The sequence below is a fragment of the Perca fluviatilis genome, chromosome 13 (genome assembly GCF_010015445.1).
Source record: "Perca fluviatilis chromosome 13, GENO_Pfluv_1.0, whole genome shotgun sequence".
Classification (NCBI taxonomy): Eukaryota; Metazoa; Chordata; class Actinopteri; order Perciformes; family Percidae; genus Perca; species Perca fluviatilis.
Genome location: NC_053124.1, coordinates 771951 through 794331, shown reverse-complemented (window position 1 = coordinate 794331; position 22381 = coordinate 771951). Strand labels below are relative to the sequence as shown.

The following is a 22381-nucleotide window of genomic DNA, read 5'->3' as shown; positions in this document are numbered from 1 at the left end:
GCATTGTTAGTATAGTTTAACACAGCCAATAATATTGCACCAACTTTACTAACTTTAACTTCAATGTATGGCTGTAGCATAATAAAAATACTAATATTATCATGTAACGTTGCCTCATGTTGACATACTGTTATTGCTGTTACAGTAAAACAACAGTTATCTGTAAACCTGGCCCAGCCATGGAGCTGAACTAAAGACACGATTACACAAAGATACAAAGACAATTTTGTTCACACACTCCGAAGACACACAGTTTAGGAGAATTGAAAGCTCCAAAAACTGTCCTTAATTGAGAGTGTGTTAGATGAAAGTTATGTCACTAGTCTAATCTAATTGTCAAGTGAATTTTAAGCGAACTTTCAAAATGACGCAAAAAAGAAAAAAAAGAAAGTGTGAATTAGAAGCATTTCCATTAACTGGTTTAGAGCGAATAAACTAGACTACGCAAAGCGTAGTTTGGTCACAAGTTGACGTTAGGCATGGTTGTAGATTGCAAACCGAGAGTTTAGAAGCTGAGTTCTTTGGCTAAATGGAGAGAGGGAGCATTGTACAAGTTGGCCACCTGTGCAGAATACAGGCTTGTGGCAGAGACATTTGGTGTCAGCGAGACAACCGTTCACCGCTGTGTATACGCAGGGCCATACCATTCAAGCTGCTGAACCAATTCATTAGTTTACCCGACGTGACAGAGACACAGGCTACAGCGCACCGCAACTCCATTACGCACCTTGTGCCATAAGTGTACGACGCACTGGATGGGACCCGCTGATCCTGTCCAGTTTGGCCTGGTATGTAGGTGAGTAGTCGAGGAATGCACTAATTTTCCAGCCTCAACAGGATTCTCTATATGTCTGTTTTATTTGTGGCTCTTTACTGCCTCAAAGAAGACAGAAATGGGATACTTCTGTAGATGCATTCAATCTGTTTAGAGACTACAGATGCAGCAATGCTTTTTGGCTACACTGATGTTTATTAATGTGGACTAATTTTGAGAAATAAAACAATATATATATATATATATATATATATATATATATATATACACACACTACTGGTCAAAAGTTTTAGAACACCCCAATTTTTTTTGTTTTTTATTGAAATTTTAGCAGTTCAAGTCCAATGAATAGCTTGAAATGGTACAAAGGTAAGTGGTGAACTGCCTGAGGTTAAAAAAAAAAGTAAGGTTACCCAAAACTGAAAAATAATGTACATTTCAGAATTTTACAAAAAGACCTTTTTAAAGGGAATAAGAAATGGGTGAACAATGTAAAGCTGTTCTGCCGCAATGGAGGTTGATCAAGCTTTGAAAGTTGGTGCTACCAATTCCCACACGTGTTCACACTTGTCTGGATTACTTTCAGTACAGTATTGTACTGCAGAAAGTAGTGTGTTGCTATAAAATTGGCGGGAAAAAGGCAATTAACAATGGAAGAGAGACAGACCATCATAACACTTAAGAATATTGGTTTTTCCTACAGAGAAATTGCGAAGAAAGTCAAGGTGTCAGTGAGTACAGTATTCTTCACCATCAAAAGGGACTTAGAAACTGGGGGAAACTCTGACAGGAAGAGGTCTGGCAGACCCAAAGCCACAACAGAATCAGAAGACAAGTTTCTGAGAGTCAACAGCTTGCGTGATAGGCAGCTCACAGGACAACAGCTTCATGCTCAGCTTAATAGTGGTCGTAATAAGCAAGTCTCAGTTTCAACTGGAAAGAGAAGACTTGGAGCTGCAGGTTTGATAGGTCGAGTTGCAGCAAGAAAGCCATTGCTAAGACGTCAGAATAAGAAAAAGAGGCTTGCCTGGGCCAAGAAACATCGTCAATGGACTACTGAAGACTGGAAGAAGGTGTTATGGTCTGATGAATCAAAATTTGAAATCTTCGGTTCATCACCCAGGATTTTTGTACGCTGTCGAGTAGGTGAAAGGATGGTTCCTCAGTGTGTGACATCAATTGTTAAACATGGAGGAGGAAGCCTGATGGTCTGGGGCTGTTTTGCTGGATCCAGGGTCGGTGATTTGTACAGAGTGAAAGGCACCCTGAACAAAAATGGCTACCACAGCATTTTGCAGCGCCATGCAGTACCCTCTGGTATGCGCCTAGTTGGTCAGGGGTTCATCCTACAGCAAGATAATGACCCAAAACATAAGTCCAAGCTATGCCAGAACTACCTTAGCAAAAAAGAACAAGATGGTATGCTTAAAAACATGGAGTGGCCAGCACAGTCACCAGACTTAAACCCCATTGAGCTGGTTTGGGATGAACTGGACAGAAAAGTGAAAGCAAAGCAACCTACAAGTGCCACACATTTATGGGAACTTCTGCAACAGAGTTGGGAAGAAATTTTTTTTTTCTGAAGAATATTTGATTTCCATTGTAGAAAGAATGCCACGAGTGTGTTCAGCTGTTATATCTGCCAAAGGGGGCTACGTTGATGAGTCAAAAGTTTAGAATACATTTTGGTTTATAAATTGATTCCATGATTTCTTTTTTAACAAAAATTGTTCATTTGTTTTATTCTTTCATTTCAGAGTACAATAAGACATTGAACTGCATGAATTTTAATAAAAACCTGGACAAATTGGGGTGTTCTAAAACTTTTGACCCTAATAACATATAATAACAGTAATTCTCTATTTTAGTTCAAATAAGAGCTACAAATGAAGCTAAGCAGAAGTTCTATCAGGAAGACTTTAATGCTTCTCATTCATTTTCTCTGTCTGTCTGTGTCTCTCTCTCTCCCTCTCTTTCTCTCTCTCTCTCTCTCTCTTTCTTTCTGGCTCTCCCAATTCATTTGAAGTTGTGATTCAATTTAGAGCTGTGTCACATTGCAACATTGTAATCAAATATATAAATGAAAATAGGTAAGGTTATAAACATTTAAAAAATATTGTCAATTTTTTCCTAAAAAATATACAGCCGAATGACTTCCGGTTATGGAGGCCTAAGCCCTATTCACACGGGATAAGTATTACCTGGGGACCTCTTGTAGTTTATAAATTACCCCCACACGTCTGTATTTCGTCTGGCGCATTCACACGGGATAACTGAAGTCTGTATTTTACTCAAATTTACAGACATTATCCCCCGGATATGATGTCAAAACTTTTCATTTATAATTGACAACGCAGCCAGTTAGACCCCAAATCACAGAGATGCCGATTCGCAACGGGACTAATATTATCACAGGACCTCCGTTTTCGGCGAAATATGGTAGGTCATTTGCGGGGGAATTATTACTTTACAAATTACAGACATGACCGATTCGCACGGGATTAAGATCACAGACAACCTCCGCGATTATTACAAATGACTGGAGGTCACCAGGTAATACTTATCCCGTGCGAATAGGGCTCTAGGAAGCAGACGCACGGCGCCGACCTCCGCTCACTAGCTTGCTGAATTTAGCCTTCTACCGATTCTTTAGTGAAATAATTTCACACTATCCCTGCTTCTACAAGCGGTAACACTGGAAGTGAGAACATGCCACCGAAAAAGAACAAAGGAACAACAACGAGGGAAGATAAAAAACGTCTATCTCCCGCGCCGTCTGCTAGCGGCAACGGTGGTGACCTAGCTAACAACCCCCCACAATGGTTCATATCCGAGATGGAAAAGGGGATACAAAGGATTGAGTCCATGATTGAGGGACGCTTGACTAGACTTTCTGAAACGATGGAGAAAATTGTCAGTGATAACGAAGCCATTGGTAACCGAGTCAAGTGCGTCGAGGGAAAACAGAGTGAGTTTGATGACTCGTTGTTTACTCACATCATGGATCCAGTATGTGAGTAGTTAATGGGGCACACATGCGCCCAAAAGGTCTATAAAATACTCCAAAATGTTATATTCACCATGGGCAACATTGAAACTGTTATTATATACTGTGAATTAATGGTGATCCTTTTTTTTTTCAATGCAGCAAAATAGGTTATAGCTGCATTAAAAAAGCGTCAGGAGGAATAGGGGTTTGGTACTTCCTCAGTTGGGGAGGAAGAGGGTCAAGAGGGGGGACTATAGGGTTTAGTTTGACTTCATTCACACTTCTTTTTTTTCTTTTTTTTCATTTCCATGTATACATCTATTTTCAATGTACAAGATATAGAAGTGTATCTTCCAGATGGGACAGCGGCCAGCTGCTCTAATTGGTTACCTCCGACTGTACGTTACTTTATGGGAGAAATAGATAAAAGATATGACAGCTGCAGTTCTTAGATACTTAACATGGAATACCAATGGCATCAATGATCCGACAAAACGCAAGAAGGTACTTAATTTTTTGAGAAACCACAGAATAGACATAGCTCTACTACAGGAGACCCACCTAACGGATGCAGAGCATGCCAAACTGACACGTCAATGGCAGGGGCAGATCTTTTATTCCTCCTTCACATCCCAATCTCGAGGTGTGGCCACATTGATTGTTAAAAATGTCCCGCTACAGGTGGATAATATTGAGAGAGACAAGCAGGGAAGATACCTGATACTTAAAGGCTCCATAGCAGGCGAATCTATCACACTAGTTAATGTTTATGGCCCAAATTATGATTGCCCTCAATTCTTCCAGAGTTTGTTTTTCACATTCACTTGCCCTCCTAGAGAACTCATTATAGGTGGGGATTTAAACTTAGTTTTGGACCCTTCCAAAGATAGGTCCTCCTCAAATTCCAAAACCTGTTCTCAAGCAGCTAAGACACTCAAAAAAGAAATGGCAGATTTTAAACTTGTAGATATATGGAGAGTTAGGCACAAATCGCTGCTCGAGTACTCTTTCTACTCGCATGCTCATAAAAGCTATTCTAGAATTGATATTTTTCTCATTCATGCTGACAGAATCCATCTTATTTCCTCATGTGAATATTTGGTCATGACTCACTCGGACCATGCCCCTCTCATGCTCCTGGTGGCTCTAAAGACCACCACCCGTAATAGCAGGCTATGGCGATTCCCCACACACCTGCTTGTTGACGCAGATTATAATACTCTTATAAGAAGCAAGATAGACAGTTTTCTTAGCATTAATAAAGGAACCGCCTCGCCCGCCGCTGTATGGGAGTCCTTAAAAGCCTACTTGAGAGGTGAAACTATAAGTTATGCATCATGGAAAAAAAACCAATATATGCTGAAAACTAACACACTTGAATCAGAGATTAGGAAACTTGAAAAGGAACATTTTCAGACTCATAATGAAATGACCTTTCATCTGCTGAATAACAAAAGAACCGAATACAACAATGTTAACCACTCGGGTGGTTGAAAATGCCATGGCCAGAACTAAACAACAGTATTATGAACATGGGGATAAAAGTGGTAAACTATTAGCCTGGCAGATCCGAAAAGAGGAAAGTTCAAGATGCATTCCCTCAGTTAAAACCAAAGAGGATGCCACGATAATCCATAGTCCCAGACTTATTAATGAAACCTTTAAAGATTTCTATCAAGACCTATACTCCTCCCAGGGTGTAGATACTTACAAAATGAATAACTTCCTGGAGGGTCTGGCTGTTCCGGGGGTTGGCTGCGGAGACACGGGATAGACTAGAGGCAGACATTACTAGGCAGGAAGTTTTAGATGCAATTGGAAAGCTTTCAGCAGGAAAATCGCCAGAGCCAGATGGATTCCCAATGGATTTTTATAAAACCTTTGCATCTAACCTACTCTCACCTTTAATGGAAATGTTTAAAAATGCAATTGAAATCCGCCAATTACCTAAAACTTTAGAACAGGCACTGATTACTGTTCTGCTAAAACCAGGCAAAGACCCAAAACTCTGTGGCTCCTATAGGCCCATAGCCCTCTTGTCGTCAGAATACAAGATATTTACCAAGGTTATGGCTACGAGGCTGGAGAAAGTGATCCCTAGTCTTATAAACAAAGACCAAACTGGCTTCATTCAAAACCGTTTTTCCTCCGATAACATTCGTAGGTTTCTTGATATTATTCACTGTGCCGGACAAATTAACATGCCTGTCGTTGCCCTTTCTTTAGACGCCGAAAAGGCATTTGATCGCTTAGAATGGCCTTTTCTTTTCGCAGTCTTACAAAAGTTGAACTTTGGCCCAAACTTGATAAGAATGATACAGATGCTATATCTTAACCCAGCAGCAATGATACGAACAAATACTGATACCTCATCTCTTTTTCTTCTCTCACGTGACACGCGCCAGGGCTGTCCCCTGTCCCTGCTCCTCTTCGCGCTGGTGGTAGAACCGCTCGCAGTTGCTGTTAGAGCACACCCGGCCATAGAGGGCATTATGGTTGAAAACGAAAAACATATCCTCTCGCTATACGCTGACGATATTATACTGTACTTGACTAATGTGGCGTCATCTCTCCCTGCCCTTTGTACTCTGTTGGATGAATATAGCTGCATTTCTGGGTACAAAATAAACAAACATAAAAGTGTGGTAATGCCTTTAAACCCAGCTGCCAGAGGATTATCGAGGGGAAACATTTCTTTTCATTGGGAACCCTATAAACTCTGTTATCTTGGAGTACAGATACCCAATCAACTACACCAGATTTACTCACTCAACTATGAACCCCTGCTTAGAAAAGCGGAAGCAGATTTGGAAAGGTGGAAGTCTTTACCTATATCCCTGATTGGACGAATAAACTGTATAAAAATGAACATTCTACCTAAATTCCTTTACCTATTCCAATCCCTTCCAACTCCAATCCCCAAAACCTTTTTTTAAAAACTGGACAGACTGATTTCTAGATTCCTGTGGAATGGTAAGGTTCCCAGAGTAAAACTCAAAACCCTCTGTTGCCCCATTGAACAAGGAGGTCTAAACCTACCTGACTTTCAATTATATTATTTGGCTGCACAATCCAGAGCTGTTTGGACCTGGATTAAAAACTTAGAGCATCCTCCAGCCTGGAAACAGATCGAACAATCTCATACAACAGAAATATTGTCAAGCATTCCATTTATTCACTCCTATCACAGTCCAAAAAAATTAACTCAAAACCCAATGATAAAACACACATCTAAAATATGGCATGAAATCAGAGCAAAGTTCCAAAGTGTCCGCGCAATATATACGTCTAACCCATTCCATTTTAATCCTGTCCTACCTGGGGCACTGAGAGATGGCATTACCAGAGAATGGTATAACAGAGGCATATGTACATTTGGACATCTATATGAGCTTGATAATCTGAAATCCTTTGAACAACTGAGAACCTCTTATGGGCTCCCCTCGGCACATTTTTTAAAATTTCTACAAGTTAGAGACTATATTAGAGTGCAACAGGGTGGGAAACTCACCTCTTTAGAGGTTTTTCAAATAGAGAGTATGATACAAGACAAGCATAATCCTAAAGGTTTTTTATCCTATGCCTATAACAGACTCATGAGCCTCGCAGAAAACAACAATCTTAATGCAAAAACTAAGTGGGAACTAGACATTGGTCAGGCTTTTGAGGACTTTGAATGGGAGGAGATTTGTAAGAGCTCTCAATCATTCTCCTACAACAGTAGACATAAACTCTTGCAGTTTAATCTTATTCACAGGGTTTATCTGACACCTCAGCGCCTTCATAGGATGAATAGTAGCTACTCGGAATACTGTCCCAGATGTAAGGCTGAGGCAGGTACTCTTCTACATATGTTCTGGACATGTAGAGGTCTGGAGCAGTACTGGAGATCCATCTTGGACATAGTTAAAGCGATTGTGGGGGTGGAAATCCCAACCAACCCACGATTGATGCTGTTGGGGGATCTATCAGTTTTACCAATCAATGCGAGAGGCAACACTCGCTTTATCAGACTAGCCCTGATTGCAGCTAATAAATGTATAGCCATTCACTGGAAAAATGCGGAGTCCCCTGGGGTTTCTTTGTGGCTTAAGGAGCTTTCATCATACTTAACGTCAGAAAAGATAATGTTTAATCTTAAGAAAAAGACGTCACTCTTTGATGCATGCTGGGGAGGATTCGTAACCTTTCTACGTACTACAATATCTCCTAACTGTGATGCCCAGGTTCAAACTTGAAAACTGTGCTGCAGTGTTCTTAAGGGAGTTGCTGGCACTAGGGTGTGTTTGTGGCTTTGGTCTGGCTCTATAATCCACCCAAAGTGCGGGCAAACTGCCGGAAGGTTGAGTGTAACACAATGCTATATAAGACAACGATACAGTTTCATCCAAGCCTGCTCCTGTTAGTACGTTTATCTCTTGTACCTACAAACTTCTGTACTTTTTATCCGTTGTGTTTTATTTATTTTTATTTTTTATTTTTTTGTGGACAACTGTGGATGTGGCATCAGTATAATAATTGCTATCCTAAATTAACTTATTTGAATCACTTTTATTTATTTTATTTTTTTTATTTTATTTTATTTTTCTCCTTTCCCTTTCTCTCGTCTCTTACGCCACAGTCATTTGGGGTGGGGGGTGGGAGGGGTCTGATGTTAAACTATGACTCCATTACATTGTTGTTGTTGTTCTTGTTATTGTTTTGAAAACTTTCAATAAATATATTGTTAAAAAAATATATATATAGCCTACATAAAGATAACTTAAAATGTGGACATTGCAGTTAAAAATATAAATACAAATAAGCAGAGGTGTCAAGTAACGAAGTACAAATACTTTGTTACCTTACTTAAGTAGAAATTTTGGGTATCTATACTTTACTGGAGTAATTATTTTACAGCATACTTTTTACTTCTACTCCTTACATTTTCATACAATTATCTGTTGGCTACTTTCTACTCCTTACATTTTAAAAATAGCCTCGTTACTCCTATTTCAGTTCGGCTTGTTTTCATTCCGGCTTGTCATCGTTCAAAAAAACACACAAAACAAAAACCCTATCCAGATAAATCCCTCCATCCGGAGAGAGTGAATTTGATTGTGGTTGGATGAGAAGTATAAAGATATACCATTCTGACACCTTATTGGTTTGTATGCGATCCACCGCACCTGCACAGACCCGGTGCTAATACAGCACCGGTGCCTTAACGACCGGTATCTACCGGACCGAATAGCAACGCGGATTTCGGTGCCTTATTTAGGTGCCACTTAAATGTCTGTGCTTCTCTCTGATGCTCCGAAAACGGATGCTAGTAAATACTACACTCGACAGCAGGTAACGTTAGCCTTCCATTAGCGAGTTAACACTACACTCGACAGCAGGTAACGTTAGCCTACCGTTAGCTAGTTAACACTACACTCGACGGCAGGTAACGTTAGCCTACCGTTAGCTAGTTAACATTACACTCGACAGCAGGTAACGTTCGCCTACCGTTAGCTAGTTAACACTACACTCAACAGCAGGTAACATTAACCTACCATTAGCTAGTTAACACTACACTCGACAGCAGGTAACGTTAGCCTACCGTTAGCTAGTTAACACTACACTCGACAGCAGGTAACGTTAGCCTACCGTCAGCTAGTTAACACTACACTCGACAGCAGGTAACTTTAGCCTACCGTCAGCTATTTAACACTACACTCGACAGCAGGTAACGTTAGTCTACCGTTAGCGAGTTAACACTACACTCGACAGCAGGTAACGTTAGTCTACCGTCAGCTAGTTAAAACTACACTCGACAGCAGGTAACGTTAGCCTACCGTCAGCTATTTAACACTACACTCGACAGCAGGTAATGTTAGCCTACCGTCAGCTAGTTAACACTACACTCGACAGCAGGTAAGGTTAGCCTACCGTCAGCTATTTAACACTACACTCGACAGCAGGTAACGTTAGCCTACCGTCAGCTAGTTAACACTACACTCGACAGCAGGTAACGTTAGCCTACCGTCAGCTAGTTAACACTACACTCGACAGCAGGTAACGTTAGCCTACCGTCAGCTAGCAGCTGGAGTAAACACGGTTAAAATGCTGACAGCTAAACGGTGTAAAAGAGTGTCTGTATTTCACTGGAGAGGATTATAACACCAGACTGTAGCTGCCGTTGTCTGAAAAACACAGATGCAGCCTTAAATAAGTTATTGTTATAAGTTAATGTTACATTACATGGTGCTATATATATATATATATATATATATATATATATATATATATATATATATATAGCACTAGCTGATAGTAATGATAGAGGCCTTAGGGCTCAGTGTGTAACCTAGAACCTACTGTACCTGTGGAGATGCCAGCAGCAGGCTCAGAGTCCAGGCCACCAGAAGCATGCGTCTGTTCCTGAGCCCAGCATCGAGCGAATCCAGAGGATGAAGGATGGCCCGATAGCGGTCCAGACTTACCACCACCAGTATGAATGCTGCTGAGTGCATGGCAAATAGCTTGAGAAAACACAGTAGCTTACACATCATATCCCCAGCATACCACTGCACTGTAATATTCCATATGGCATCCAGTGGCATGACCACAAAAGTCATCACCAGATCAGCTGATGCCAAACTGGCGATGAGCGGGCGGAGGTGTGCTGCTAGGCGATAACCTCGCCCCCAGCACACACTGATCAGGACTGACAGGTTACTGCAAGCGGCGAAGACAAACAGCACCAGGGTGGCTGCTACACGGCAGCGGGCAGCCACAGTGAAGGATGGAGCCTCCCAGGGTGGAGCAGATGAGTTCAGCAGGCCATTTTCTAAAGGATCTGTAGGAGTAGAAACCCACAGAGACAGGTTTCCTGACATCCTATAGCAGAGGGAGAACACAATGATTTTACACTGACACAAACAAGCATAATGATCATTAAAATCACCTCTTAAAATGCTTTGTTATGATTGACAGGCACACGGCCACTGACATTATTATGGCATAAACCAGTGATGTCATTCTTCACATGCAAGCAATCTCAGTGAGACAAAGCTTCTGAGGTACTTGCAAATGTTTTCAGTGGTTCACAGAATGAAAACACCACCAGGCCAACTAGAAAAACTACATCTCACGATTGTTTTGTTGCAAATCTTCTTGCTCACTCATACAGTAGACACTGAAATTAGACTTCCTGAATTAAATACTGTTTTTCATTTTGTTTGTTTGAGTTTACAGGTCATACATACAGCCTTGTTAATCTTTTTAGACAACAGCTTGTAGCTTCATTTTCTACAGAGGGTTGTAGTCAAAATGTCTGCAAACAGTTGTAATGATTTTCATATAGGGTTAATAATAGTAGAAGTCTATACCGACGGCAGTTCATTTACAGGATAGTTTCTGGTGCTGCTGGAAATTCCGCGGGATGTCGCTCACGTTCCGCTTTCTTTAAGTTTGCTCACATGGAGCAAAATTAACCGGAACCACTGAGCAACGTTACACGCTGAGAATGGCAAGTTTTGAAGTAAATGTGGATGGTGCAACAAGACTGCTCTGCTTGGTTCTTTCAGGGAATGATTGTAAAGATTTATAAAGAATATGTTTAGGTCATTTTCTCTCTAACTGGGACATTTTGGGACTGATTGTTGGGATTGCTGTGGACGAAGTACACACGGAGATACACTGGTAAGAGCCAATGAGGTTTAACCATGGATCGGCTGATTTAAATAGCTCACGTTACAGTATTGTGTCAACAGTTAACCTCATTTAATATTGGATGTGGAGTTTTCTTTTGCAGGGTGCAAATGTTCCACCAGAACAAGTTCCTTCCTGAGACTATTTTGAAGAGCCATGCTCGCTTGGCGCCGCCCAAGATGATTGGGATTGGTTTAAAGATGTGCAAACAACCCCTGACTGTTTTATCTCCTATCCAGGAATGTTGTGTGGACTAGCCAGACCTTCCTCCGCAGCGCTGTGGAGATAGGTGTGGTAATACGAGACTATAACAGTAGTAATAGTTGTAATAATTTAATCAAAGGTTATGGTATCAAATAAATTGCTTTTACAAGATATGTTTTGCAAATAGCTGGATATATTTAGACAATGTGTTACAATTGTTAATTTCTGGTACTTTTTGAATGCAATTTTTTGTCACTTTTTTCAAGGTTCTTGTATCAGTTTTTTTTTACATGCTATATAATTGAATAAAACACCCAAATTCAATGAAAGTAGTGAACTGATCATTTATTTACATGTGAGGAGCGTTGTATATGGAACCATCCATGTTATTTATTTTTTGACAATTTGGTTGAAAGAAACCCACATTTCTGATATAGAAACTTTTTGAAAATGGATCAAAATTGGACCCGAGGACAACAGGAGGGTTAACCTTTTCATATTTATCATATCTTGGAAATTGTGCATTATTTTGGATGCATATATGTTTTTTTTTTCTGGTATTCTTTGTAGTGGTTAAAGCTCGATCTTTAATTTTATACTTTTAGAAATGATTGGATGAAATTACCGAGTTGCTAATGTCGTTCTGAAACTGTCACGGTGACAAGAGAACAGGCAAATTGCAATATGCGTTACCTGCAAGGTCGAGGTAATGCAAGGAGGATGCTGGGTCAAATCCTTCACCACCACCAATTTGATCTCTCATATGAAAAACCGCCATCCAGAAGTTACAAACAATATCAGGAGCAAGGTACTAGCACTAGCAAGCAGCCTAAACGCAAACATGTCAGCCCACACGTTAGCGAGTGTGCAGTGGAGAGAGAGAGAGAAAAGAGAGAGAGGTAGGTGAGTGTGTGTCAGTGAGTAAGAAGTTAGCAGTAACACTATAGCTGTAAACGTAGCAGTGCGGGATGTGTACAGTTTTTTGGGTCGGTAAACCAATGCTACAACTCCTCAAGACCCAAGCCAATTTCCCATGTCCTGCCTGCTGCTGCAGGTTAAAGTGGCAGGGTTAGCCACTGAGTAGTCTCTCAGGGGCGCCTGTGGCTCTGTGGTAGAGTGGTCGCCTGCCAATCGGAAGGTGGCAGGTGGAAGGTTGGTGGTTCGATCCCTGGCCCTGCAGTCCTCATCTTGGGCATGACTCTGAACCCCGAGTTGCCCCCGATGCTGTGCACACATGTGAGTGTGTATCTGATGAGCAGATACAGTGGCCACAGTGTATGAATGTGTGTGTGAATGGTGAATGGTTCCTGTACTATGTATATATATATATATATATATATATATATAGATAGATAGTATATATTTACATTGCCAGACCTACAGTATCTGACAATACATTCTAGGATACGACTGACTTGTTTGCATTTCTTTAAATCAATGACAATCTACTTGGGAGAAGATTTAGCACCCCGCAAAAAAAAGCAAACAACTTGAAGAAAAAAAAAAAATTCAAGTTAACTGTTCAAGTTAACCCAACAAAGTAACTATTTAAATCAGCTGGATAAATGGTTAAACCTCACTGGCTCTTACCAGTGTGTGTGAGTGTGTATTGCGATACCTAACGTAGACAGAACAACCAAATACACACAACACAGCTTAATACAGACAACACAACCAAATAAACCAGTATTTTCTATATTTGCATTGCACATGTTTTTGTATAAGTTGCAGCGCATCCACAACTTTACTGTTCAAGTTCACTACCACCACTCTCATAGTGTTGTTTTCAGCACATACAATCATCATGTGGACACTACTCTTGATGAATAATCTTGTGCCGTACCTGCTGGATGTGGTAATAAGCAACTGTTTTGCTATGATATGTCAATATTATGTTCACAACTTGTTTTACAATTACAATATATAATCTCTTTAAAAAAGTTAAACAATCAGCTCCATAAGCATTACATTTCACAAATGTATTTTACCTTTTCATGTGCAAGCCCAAACAGGCCCACATCTAGGCTGTGGCTCATGATTAAAAATCCCATATTTTATCAAACTAATAACGTTTGTTTCTTAGTGCTGTAGAAAAGGCTGGATTAGGTATTAAACTTGTGTAGGAGACGTGTGTGCAAAAGTAATGTGGAAACTCCTCTTTAATACCCAGTATGCATACCTTGAGGCAGAGCTATAAAGAGTTGCCACTTACTTCAGAAAGTCTTGATTTTCACTACATTACCAAAAGCAACATATCTAGATGTTGGTGTTATGTCAAACAGAGATGCACAACACGTCATGAAGGCTTTCCTCTCAGATCTTTCCAGTTGACCTCCTCCTCCTTCCTATAGAGATCTAATGTCACTGTGACATCAGTGGCAAGTTTCAACTTTGCCAGTGTGTGGGGTTTGAACTGTTTTAATGTATAGAAGCTAATGACTGCTTCAGAGAACAAACTGAGAAAAATGAGCCAACAGACATCATGCTTTGTAAGGTGATAAGCAGTAATGTAAGGTATATTGCATTTAGCCACCACATGCACAGAACGCTGGTCTGGTCAGTGGAAGGCGGCGCAGGGGCGCCCTCTGCTGGTAGACCACTGCACCTCTGCATGTGTCGTTGCACCAAAGAACTCAGTCCAGGCAGTAGGGCTCTGTCTTCTTTAAGCCCGCTCAAACGTACACGCATCCTAACACGAACACGATGTTAACGTCACGCAATAAAACCAACAGAACTCTCCTCTTTAGAATGACGTTGTGAAAGTATGCATTCTGCTCTTTCTTTCACTTTTTCCATATTCTCATCTCCTATTTTAGACTGCATTACATCGACATTGGGGGGAGACGCGCCCTCACCCCGTACTCGCCGGCCTGCACACACTCATACTGACTTAAACGCACTAAACCATATTTATTAGCACACTTTAGTACTTTGAACTCCAACGACACACGCAGCAGTATTCTTACCTGGAGAAGAATGGTGTGAGCCAGGCTCCTGGTGATCAGATGCAGAGAGGAGCAGAGCGGAGCTGTCCAACGTGCTGAAGCATCACTTTGCCTGCTCTCTTTCCTCCGGCTGTTCCGCAGGCACACTTTCACTATCTGATCAACCTATTTAACCGAATCGGGGTTTCTCTATTTTACCGCATCCTTCTGCTCGCTCCATCAGCCCGCCAGAACGCGCACACAGTGCCTTCTACAGCGCGTGTCTATGCCGCGTTAACAAGGAGCCACAGGAATCGATGCCAATTGGATAATTGAGGCGTGTGACGTGCATGGTGTTGCAGCGGTAGCCACCTTTGTGTGAGAGACACATCCTGGGAAATTTCCAGTAGTACAATATGGGCTCTTGGTGCAGAGGTGAGGACAGGAGCGCTACTTTTCACGGTGTCTCTGCAACTACAACATTCTTTACCTGCCTGCTTTGACTGACCTTAGTTCCTGTCAGTATTCTGAACTGTGTATGACTGTCCTTGTTATTATTTGACTTTTCAGTGTCAAAAGAGCATATGCATGAAATATATAAATAGATAAATAAAAATCTGCATTGTATCCTTCCATTCTATAATCCATGGGATCTAATTAAGTGCAACTTGCACAAACATAGGTTTTTACTTACATCTTTATAAATAATATTTAAGTAGTTGTACATTTTTTTGTATTCCTAACTTGTATATACGTTTCTACATTCTTTCCTTTGTATTTTTTTATCTTTATTTTTTTAATATTTGTTCTTGTATTCTATCCTATTTATTATTTCTTGTATATTCCGTATGTGTGCGTTGATATTTTGCTGCTGTAGCACTGTAGCACAAATTTCCCAATTTGGGATCAATAAAGTCTATCTAATCTAATCAATACAGCAATGGACATTCCAAATGTAAAACATTTTGTTCAAGATATAGCCCTATACTAGATAAAAGTACCACAGCCCATTGACATGCTCATACTTAGTAAGTGCTTACCAGATCAGGCTATATGGATTCCATTAAATGTGCTTTATGTGATGCCTTCAATGCAGGCTAAATATAGGCTAGTGCAGTATTTGATGGTTTGAGTACCTGATTAAATTTATCCATCAAAAGGACTGCATTTTGGGGCTCTTTGTTTCTGAATAGCAATTTTTAAAGGTCGAGATGTGACAACATGCCTTCATGAATGTATTTAGGGCAGAGATCATACCGTCAGGTTAAAAGCAGACACTCCTCCGGGCCAATAAGCTGACCAGGCCACTCCAGTCCGGGCCTGAGCACAACCTTAGCAGCATGTCACATTGGTTTTCGCCACATATATTACTTGTGTTTGTGAAAAATAACCTTTGAATTCTTGAATAAAATGTTTTGAATCCTTAATTCAAAAGTTTTGAATCCTAAAATCAAATAATATGTTCTTAGTTGTCTTGTTGTTTTTCTAACTCTATTTATTTTAAATTTTCACACTAAATGACATACAACGGAGGCCATGGCGAACGAAACATTTTAAAAACAGTGTGTCAATTGTTGTCTTGTTGTTTTATTTTTTTATTTTACCAGGAAGAGACTCACTGAGATTAAAAATCTCTTTTTCAAGAGTGTCCTGGCCACAACAGGCAGCAGTACAACCACACATACAGTACATACAAACCCAACTACACAAAAACACTAGAAACATAAAACAACTGAAACAGCAAATCTTCAAAGACAACCACAACCCTAAACACATCAGGCAAAACATCTACAGCCAGATGTGACTGCCTCCAAGTCAATCAACATCCTCTTAAAAGCGACCAATGAGACCAGCTCATTAAGTTTAATGGATTCCTGTTATTTATTCCAGGTAGAGGGAGCAGCAAACTTAAACGCCTTATTCCCCAGTTTAGATGTAACCTTTAGAACAGACAGAAGGAAAAGATCCTGGGAACGAAGATTGTAAGTCCCGGTACTATTTACACTGATATACTGTAGGTCAGAAGGTAGGATGGAAGGAGACCTAAAATAGCCTTGCATATGAAGATATGCCAGTGTTGAAGTCTCTGTGTTGATAGAGAAGACCATCCAACACGTTCACACAGTTCACAATGGTGAGTGAGGGCTTTCATACCAGTGATGAACCTCAGAGCTCCATGGTATACAGTGTCCAGTGCATGTACCTTTTAAGATGAAGCATGCATGTATAAAACATCACCATAGTCAAGTAGAGATTGACTATGGTAGAGAGAGGCAAGATTTGATCCTGAAATAAAAACCTAGATTAAGTTTTAATCTTTTTGCCAGCTGCTGAATATGCAATTCAATTTTCATATCCTGGGAAGTGAGGATTAAAGGCAGTTTTGGTGGTTTGGATTTTAAATTTGAAAAAGCATGACTTTAGTTTTGTCAGCATTTAAAAAAGTTTTAAATCATAAAGATTCTGTTGAACTGTGTTAAAAACAAGTTGTAACTGGTAGAGGGCCTGGTATGCGGTGGGTGCAGAGCAATACAGTACAGTGTCATCAGCATAAAAATGAAATCTGACATTAGACACGTTATGATCAATGTTATTGATATATAGAGAATGAATAGCAGTGGTCCCAAGACTGACCCCTGACGCACGCCTTTTGTTATTCAGAGAACTTTAATGTTGTGGGGTTTTTTTTTAATGTATGATTGCTACCCAGGACTCCGCAGAAAGCAGGGTTGATACTGAGTGGATTGTCCTGGTAAAATAAATATTTTTTGAAAATGAAAAGTTAATTTGCAGTACACATTTTTTTTATAACTTTGGGAGGATGTTAAGTCATTGCAAGTCACAAGGCTAAAGTCCAAGTGAAGCCACAAGTCATTGGTCAAGTCATGTGACTCAAGTCTACACGTGCTCAGCAGAAAATAAGGCGGAACTTCTGCTATGTTCTGCAGAGGACTCATTGTCATTTGTTTTTTTATCTCCTCCTTTATTCTGAAGGGAATGGTCTCTACATACTCAGACAGCCAGAAGCAGAGCCTCTTGCTTATTTTGAGGATAGCCATGTGTGATCCCTGGTCTCTTCGTGTATTAGTTTGCCTGCTGAATTATGCAGGGAGCTAACGTTAGCCTATTGTGTAACGTTACTTATTCATCCTACATTCGTGTTTTAACATTTACCATCCCACGTTGTTGGCAAAGTTGCCGACAGAACATTCTCCTCCTTCTGTAAGCAGACTGACGCCGATGCTACTTCTCCATCTCACATAGTTAACAGTGCCACGTCCATTTTCGTCCAGTGTTTTGAATTGCAGCGTGGAATTTAAGGCGGGACCTTTTCAATGATGCTACGGCTTGCCTGTCCCATTTACGTGCTCTACGAATGCAAGGAAGGAGTCTTGCCTAGCCTCTGTAGGACCCAACTTGGAAAGATCTGTCCTACTAAGGAAGCATCCTTGACTTCGAGAAGCACTGATTAAATTCAAAACAGAAAAAGGAGAGAGAGGGGGGAGAGAGAGGGTAGAGAGACAGAGGGAGAGAGGGGGAGAGACGGGGAGAGAAGAAGAGATTGCTTGCTTGTGATCAAATCTCACTTCCTCGCCCTGTATGCAAATAAACACATACTGTACATTACTTCCGTTTGCATATAGGCTGGCTGTGTGTTTGTGTGTGTGTTTGTGTGTGTGTGTGTGTGTGTGTGTGTGTGTGTGTGTGTGTGTGTATGTATATAAACACATACATATCAATTGTTCCTCTCATATGAATCATACATGAGAAATGTGCGATGACTAAAGAAGTTTAGTTTTTATATCTACTAACTATGCAGACAACACTCAATTATACATACCTCTCCTATTGAGTGACTTTGCCCCCATAGAATCACTGGGTATGTGCATTGCCCAAATCAATGACTGGATGTGCCAAGATTTCCTGCAACTAAACAAAGATAAGACTAAGATAATTGTCTTTTGTGCCAAAGGAGAAAAGCTGAAAATTGTAGCACATCTTAATTGAAATATACTTATAGAATACATTAGATCTGCCCCAAATCTGTCCATTAAAGAAAAAAGGCAAACAACTTTTATGTTTGCCTCTACTGTCTGGTAAACTCTGCCTTAATTGCAGCTGGTAAGTTGCACTAAAATGATGTGAACTCTTGTTGTTTTTGTACCTTTTATACACTTTTTATTCTTTTAATTTTCTATATTCTTTTTGTATATTTTTTGTAACGCACTTTGAATTGCCTCTGTTTATGAAAATGTGCTATATGAATAGACTTATTTACATAAAATGCAGTATCAACATGATTGCTGCTATTGAGCCACACACACTCCTGTTTTTAATGTCCTAGTACAGTGCCTGTTCTAAATGTTCCTGTTTGGAATGGGCCGATTGCTTGACCTGTGGTATTGCTGCTTGAAGCTTTCTCCTGAACCACTGTACCCCAAAATGACTTACAGAAAGACCCCAAATCACTTAATATGCAACTCCACTGTATAGCCTACTACTGACTTTTTGTGTAGGCCAGGCCTACTCCTACTTCAGAGGAAAACATTGTAGGCCACTACTACATTTACCTGACAGAGAACGTTGCAGATTCAGAATGTACTCACAAAATGTCACAATTAAAAAGTGTAGTAATCAGGCGCCCGGAGAGCTCAGTTGGTAGAGCGGGCACCCATATATAGAGGTTTACTCCTTGGCGCAGCGGGCCCGGGTTCGACTCCGACCTGCGGCCCTTTGCTGCATGTCAGTCCCCCTCTCTCTCTAAAACAAAGGCATAAAAAACAATAAAATTTGGAGTAATCACAGACAGTTGTCTCATGGACTGATGGCAGTGCGCCGTGCACCACCCAATCCGGCTCGTTATGAGAGCAATCAGCACATGTCTGGGTTAATCAACCACCAGAACCAGACCGATGAGAGAGACGGACTCACAAAGAAGTAGTCAGTCGGCTCCGGAATGTGAGTGTGTGTGCTGCTTGAGAGAGGGAGAGCACATTAAAACTACATTTTACAGTAATATGGTCATTTTCGTCAACAATATTGCATGTTGATATCACCACAGTCAGCAGACGGCAGTGCTGTCTCGTCTCATCATATAGCCTATTGTTAACAAATTTAACACTTCAGCAGAGGTGTTTCCAAACAGGTTTAGTGGCTTACCAGTTAACGTTGAAGTATGGATTTGATTCGCGGGGGTATTTTGCTGATGATACTGTTATTAGTGTTATAAGTTAACAGCACACTTAAACAACTGGACTCAGGGTAAGCATAGTGGCTGAGTCTGAGTGAAAAGGAAGAAGTGGTGAATTTACAGCTCACAGCAACTTAATACGATATAGTTCCTACAAGATGTAGTGTTGGCAAAAATGCATTTTTATTGAGTTTCCTCTAAGCAAAAGGAAACCAAGTGTGAAGTAGATTGGATGAGCCTTTCAGGAGATATTTCAAAGACAGACGCACACACACACGCATGCACGCACTCACGCACGCACACAAACATACACATACACACACACACACACACGCATGCACGCACGCGCACACACACACACACACACACACACACACACAGATAGTGCATTTGTACATATAACGCATAAAACTTGAAACTTGAACTATTCCATACTACATACATAATGTTGTATGTCAAAGGGCGATCAAATCAGCAGTTAGAAATGTTATTAAATTCTTAATAACCTACATGGATTTTGTTTAGGGTGACCAAACGTCCCGGTTTGACCGATTTTGAGTTGCGTGTCACAAGTCCCAAAAAAAGCCTGTCGGGACGCTAAAATGACCCGGTTTACACCAACCACTATGAAATTGTCCTGGTTGTCAGTGGTTACATAGCCCATGTGGTCTTTTTATAGCCCGATCATTAACTAAACCCATGTAGAAAGACTACTAAAGCGTCCAGCGTATGATTTTAACAAGGTGTGTGTGTGTGTGTGTGTGTGTGTGTGTGTGTGTGTGTGTGTGTGTGTGTGTGTGTGTGTGTGTGTGTGTGTGTGTGTGTGTGTGTTTGTGTGTGTGTTGGAAGCGTTTCAAGGCAAAATAGAATACAAAATGATGTTTGTATGTCATTTTGACACGAATACATTTAATAAATGACATGTTGATGTTTGAAAGTCTCTAGGTTTTGACATGAACGCAGATATAAATGTAATTTAAAAAAAATATATTGCACCTGTCAATACAGAACGAAATATTCTGTAGCCTATTTTGCTGTCAATACTGGCCACGTTGTCTTTGCTGTAGTCAGATCACAAGTTCAGTGGGTGCATTTTCCAACCTCAAAGTGGAGTCCCATGTCAAAGTGTCCTTGGGCAAGACACTGAAGCCTAAATGCTCCCGATGCAGCGTGGGAATGTGTGAGAATGTTTATCTAATGAGCAGCACCTTGTATGGCAGCCTCCGTGTATGAATGTGTGTGTCAATGGTGAATGGTATTAAGACTAGAAAATGCTTTATAAATGCAGTCCATTTACATTAAAAAAAAAAAACTCTACAGACTCTACAGCAGTACACTTGATTAACAGACTGTCTTGTATTGTTTGTTTGTAATTTGTTTGTAATGTAATTACATAGGATTATCGGAAAAAGCAGTATCAGAAAAAGCACTACTACTACTACTACGGAGTGGATTATTCTGGTACATGAAAATAAAAACTGAATTGAAATTGCCTTATTAGAAAGTGCAACCAACATGGGTCACAGGAGCAACACAAGTTTAATATAATCAAATGTGTTCAACTGATATTATTGAGGATCCATAACATAAAATGAACATTATACCTAAATACATACCATGTACAGTACAGACCAAAGGTTTGGACACACCTCATTCAATGCGTTTTCTTTATTTTCATGACTATTTACATTGTAGATTCTCACTGAAGGCATCAAAACTATGAATGAACACATGTGGAATTATGTACTTAACAAAAAAGTGTGAAATAACTGAAAACATGTCTTATATTTTAGATTCCTCAAAGTAGCCACCCTTTGCTTTTTTGATAGCACTGCAAACCCTTGGTGTTCTCTCAATGAGCTTCATGAGGTAGTCACCTGAAATGGTTTTCACTTCACAGGTGTGCCTTGTCAGGGTTAATTAGTGGAATTTTTTCCCTTATTTATGGGGTTGGGACCATCAGTTGTGTTGTGCAGAAGTCAGGTCGATACACAGCCGACAGCCCTATTGGACAACTGTTAGAATTCATATTATGGCAAGAACCAATCAGCTAAGTAAAGAGAAACGAGTGGCCATCATTACTTTAACAAATGAAGGTCAGTCAGTCTGAAAAATTGGCGAAAACTTTGAATGTGTCCCCAAGTCGCAAAAACCATCAAAGCGCTACGAAACTATGGCTCACATGAGGACCGCCCAGGGAAAGGAAGACCAAGAGTCACCTCTGCTGCTGAGGATAAGTTCATCCGAGTCACCAGCCTCAGAAATCGCAAGTTAACAGCAGCTCAGATTAGAGACCAGATGAATGCCACACAGAGTTCTAGCAGCAGACACATCTCTAGAACAACTGTTAAGAGGAGACTGCGCGAATCAGGCCTTCATGGTCAAGTAGCTGCTAGGAAACCACTGCTAAGGAGAGGCAACAAGCAGAAGAGATTTGTTTGGGCCAAGAAACACAAGGAATGGACATTAGACCAGTGGAAATCTGTGCTTTGGTCTGATGAGTCCAAATTTGAGATCTTTGGTTCCAACCGCGGTGTCTTTGTGCGACGCAGAAAAGGTGAACGGATGGATTCTACATGCCTGGTTCCCACCATGAAGCATGGAGGAGGAGGTGTGATGGT

The 22381-nt window shown here is 40.5% G+C and overlaps 1 protein-coding gene and 1 long non-coding RNA gene across 2 annotated transcripts in view; both read right to left on the bottom strand.

Moving 5' to 3' along the window:
- Positions 1-14819, bottom strand: part of LOC120571743 (gonadotropin-releasing hormone II receptor-like) — a 28251-nt gene extending 13432 nt beyond the window's left edge. Inside the window, exons 1-2 of the mRNA XM_039820827.1 lie at positions 14612-14819; positions 10112-10628 (exon numbers count right to left, since the gene is read on the bottom strand). Of these exons, the coding sequence (XP_039676761.1) occupies positions 10112-10627 (516 nt within the window). The 5' untranslated portion in view covers position 10628; positions 14612-14819. The remainder of the gene's footprint in view (positions 1-10111; positions 10629-14611) is intronic.
- A 1515-nt stretch (positions 14820-16334) lies between these two features.
- Positions 16335-19264, bottom strand: LOC120571710. The gene is made up of 3 exons (XR_005641271.1): positions 19177-19264; positions 18411-18499; positions 16335-18034 (listed from the first exon to the last, which is right to left on the bottom strand). It is a non-coding gene; the product is annotated as an uncharacterized LOC120571710 (long non-coding RNA).
- Between the last annotated feature and the right edge of the window lie 3117 nt (positions 19265-22381).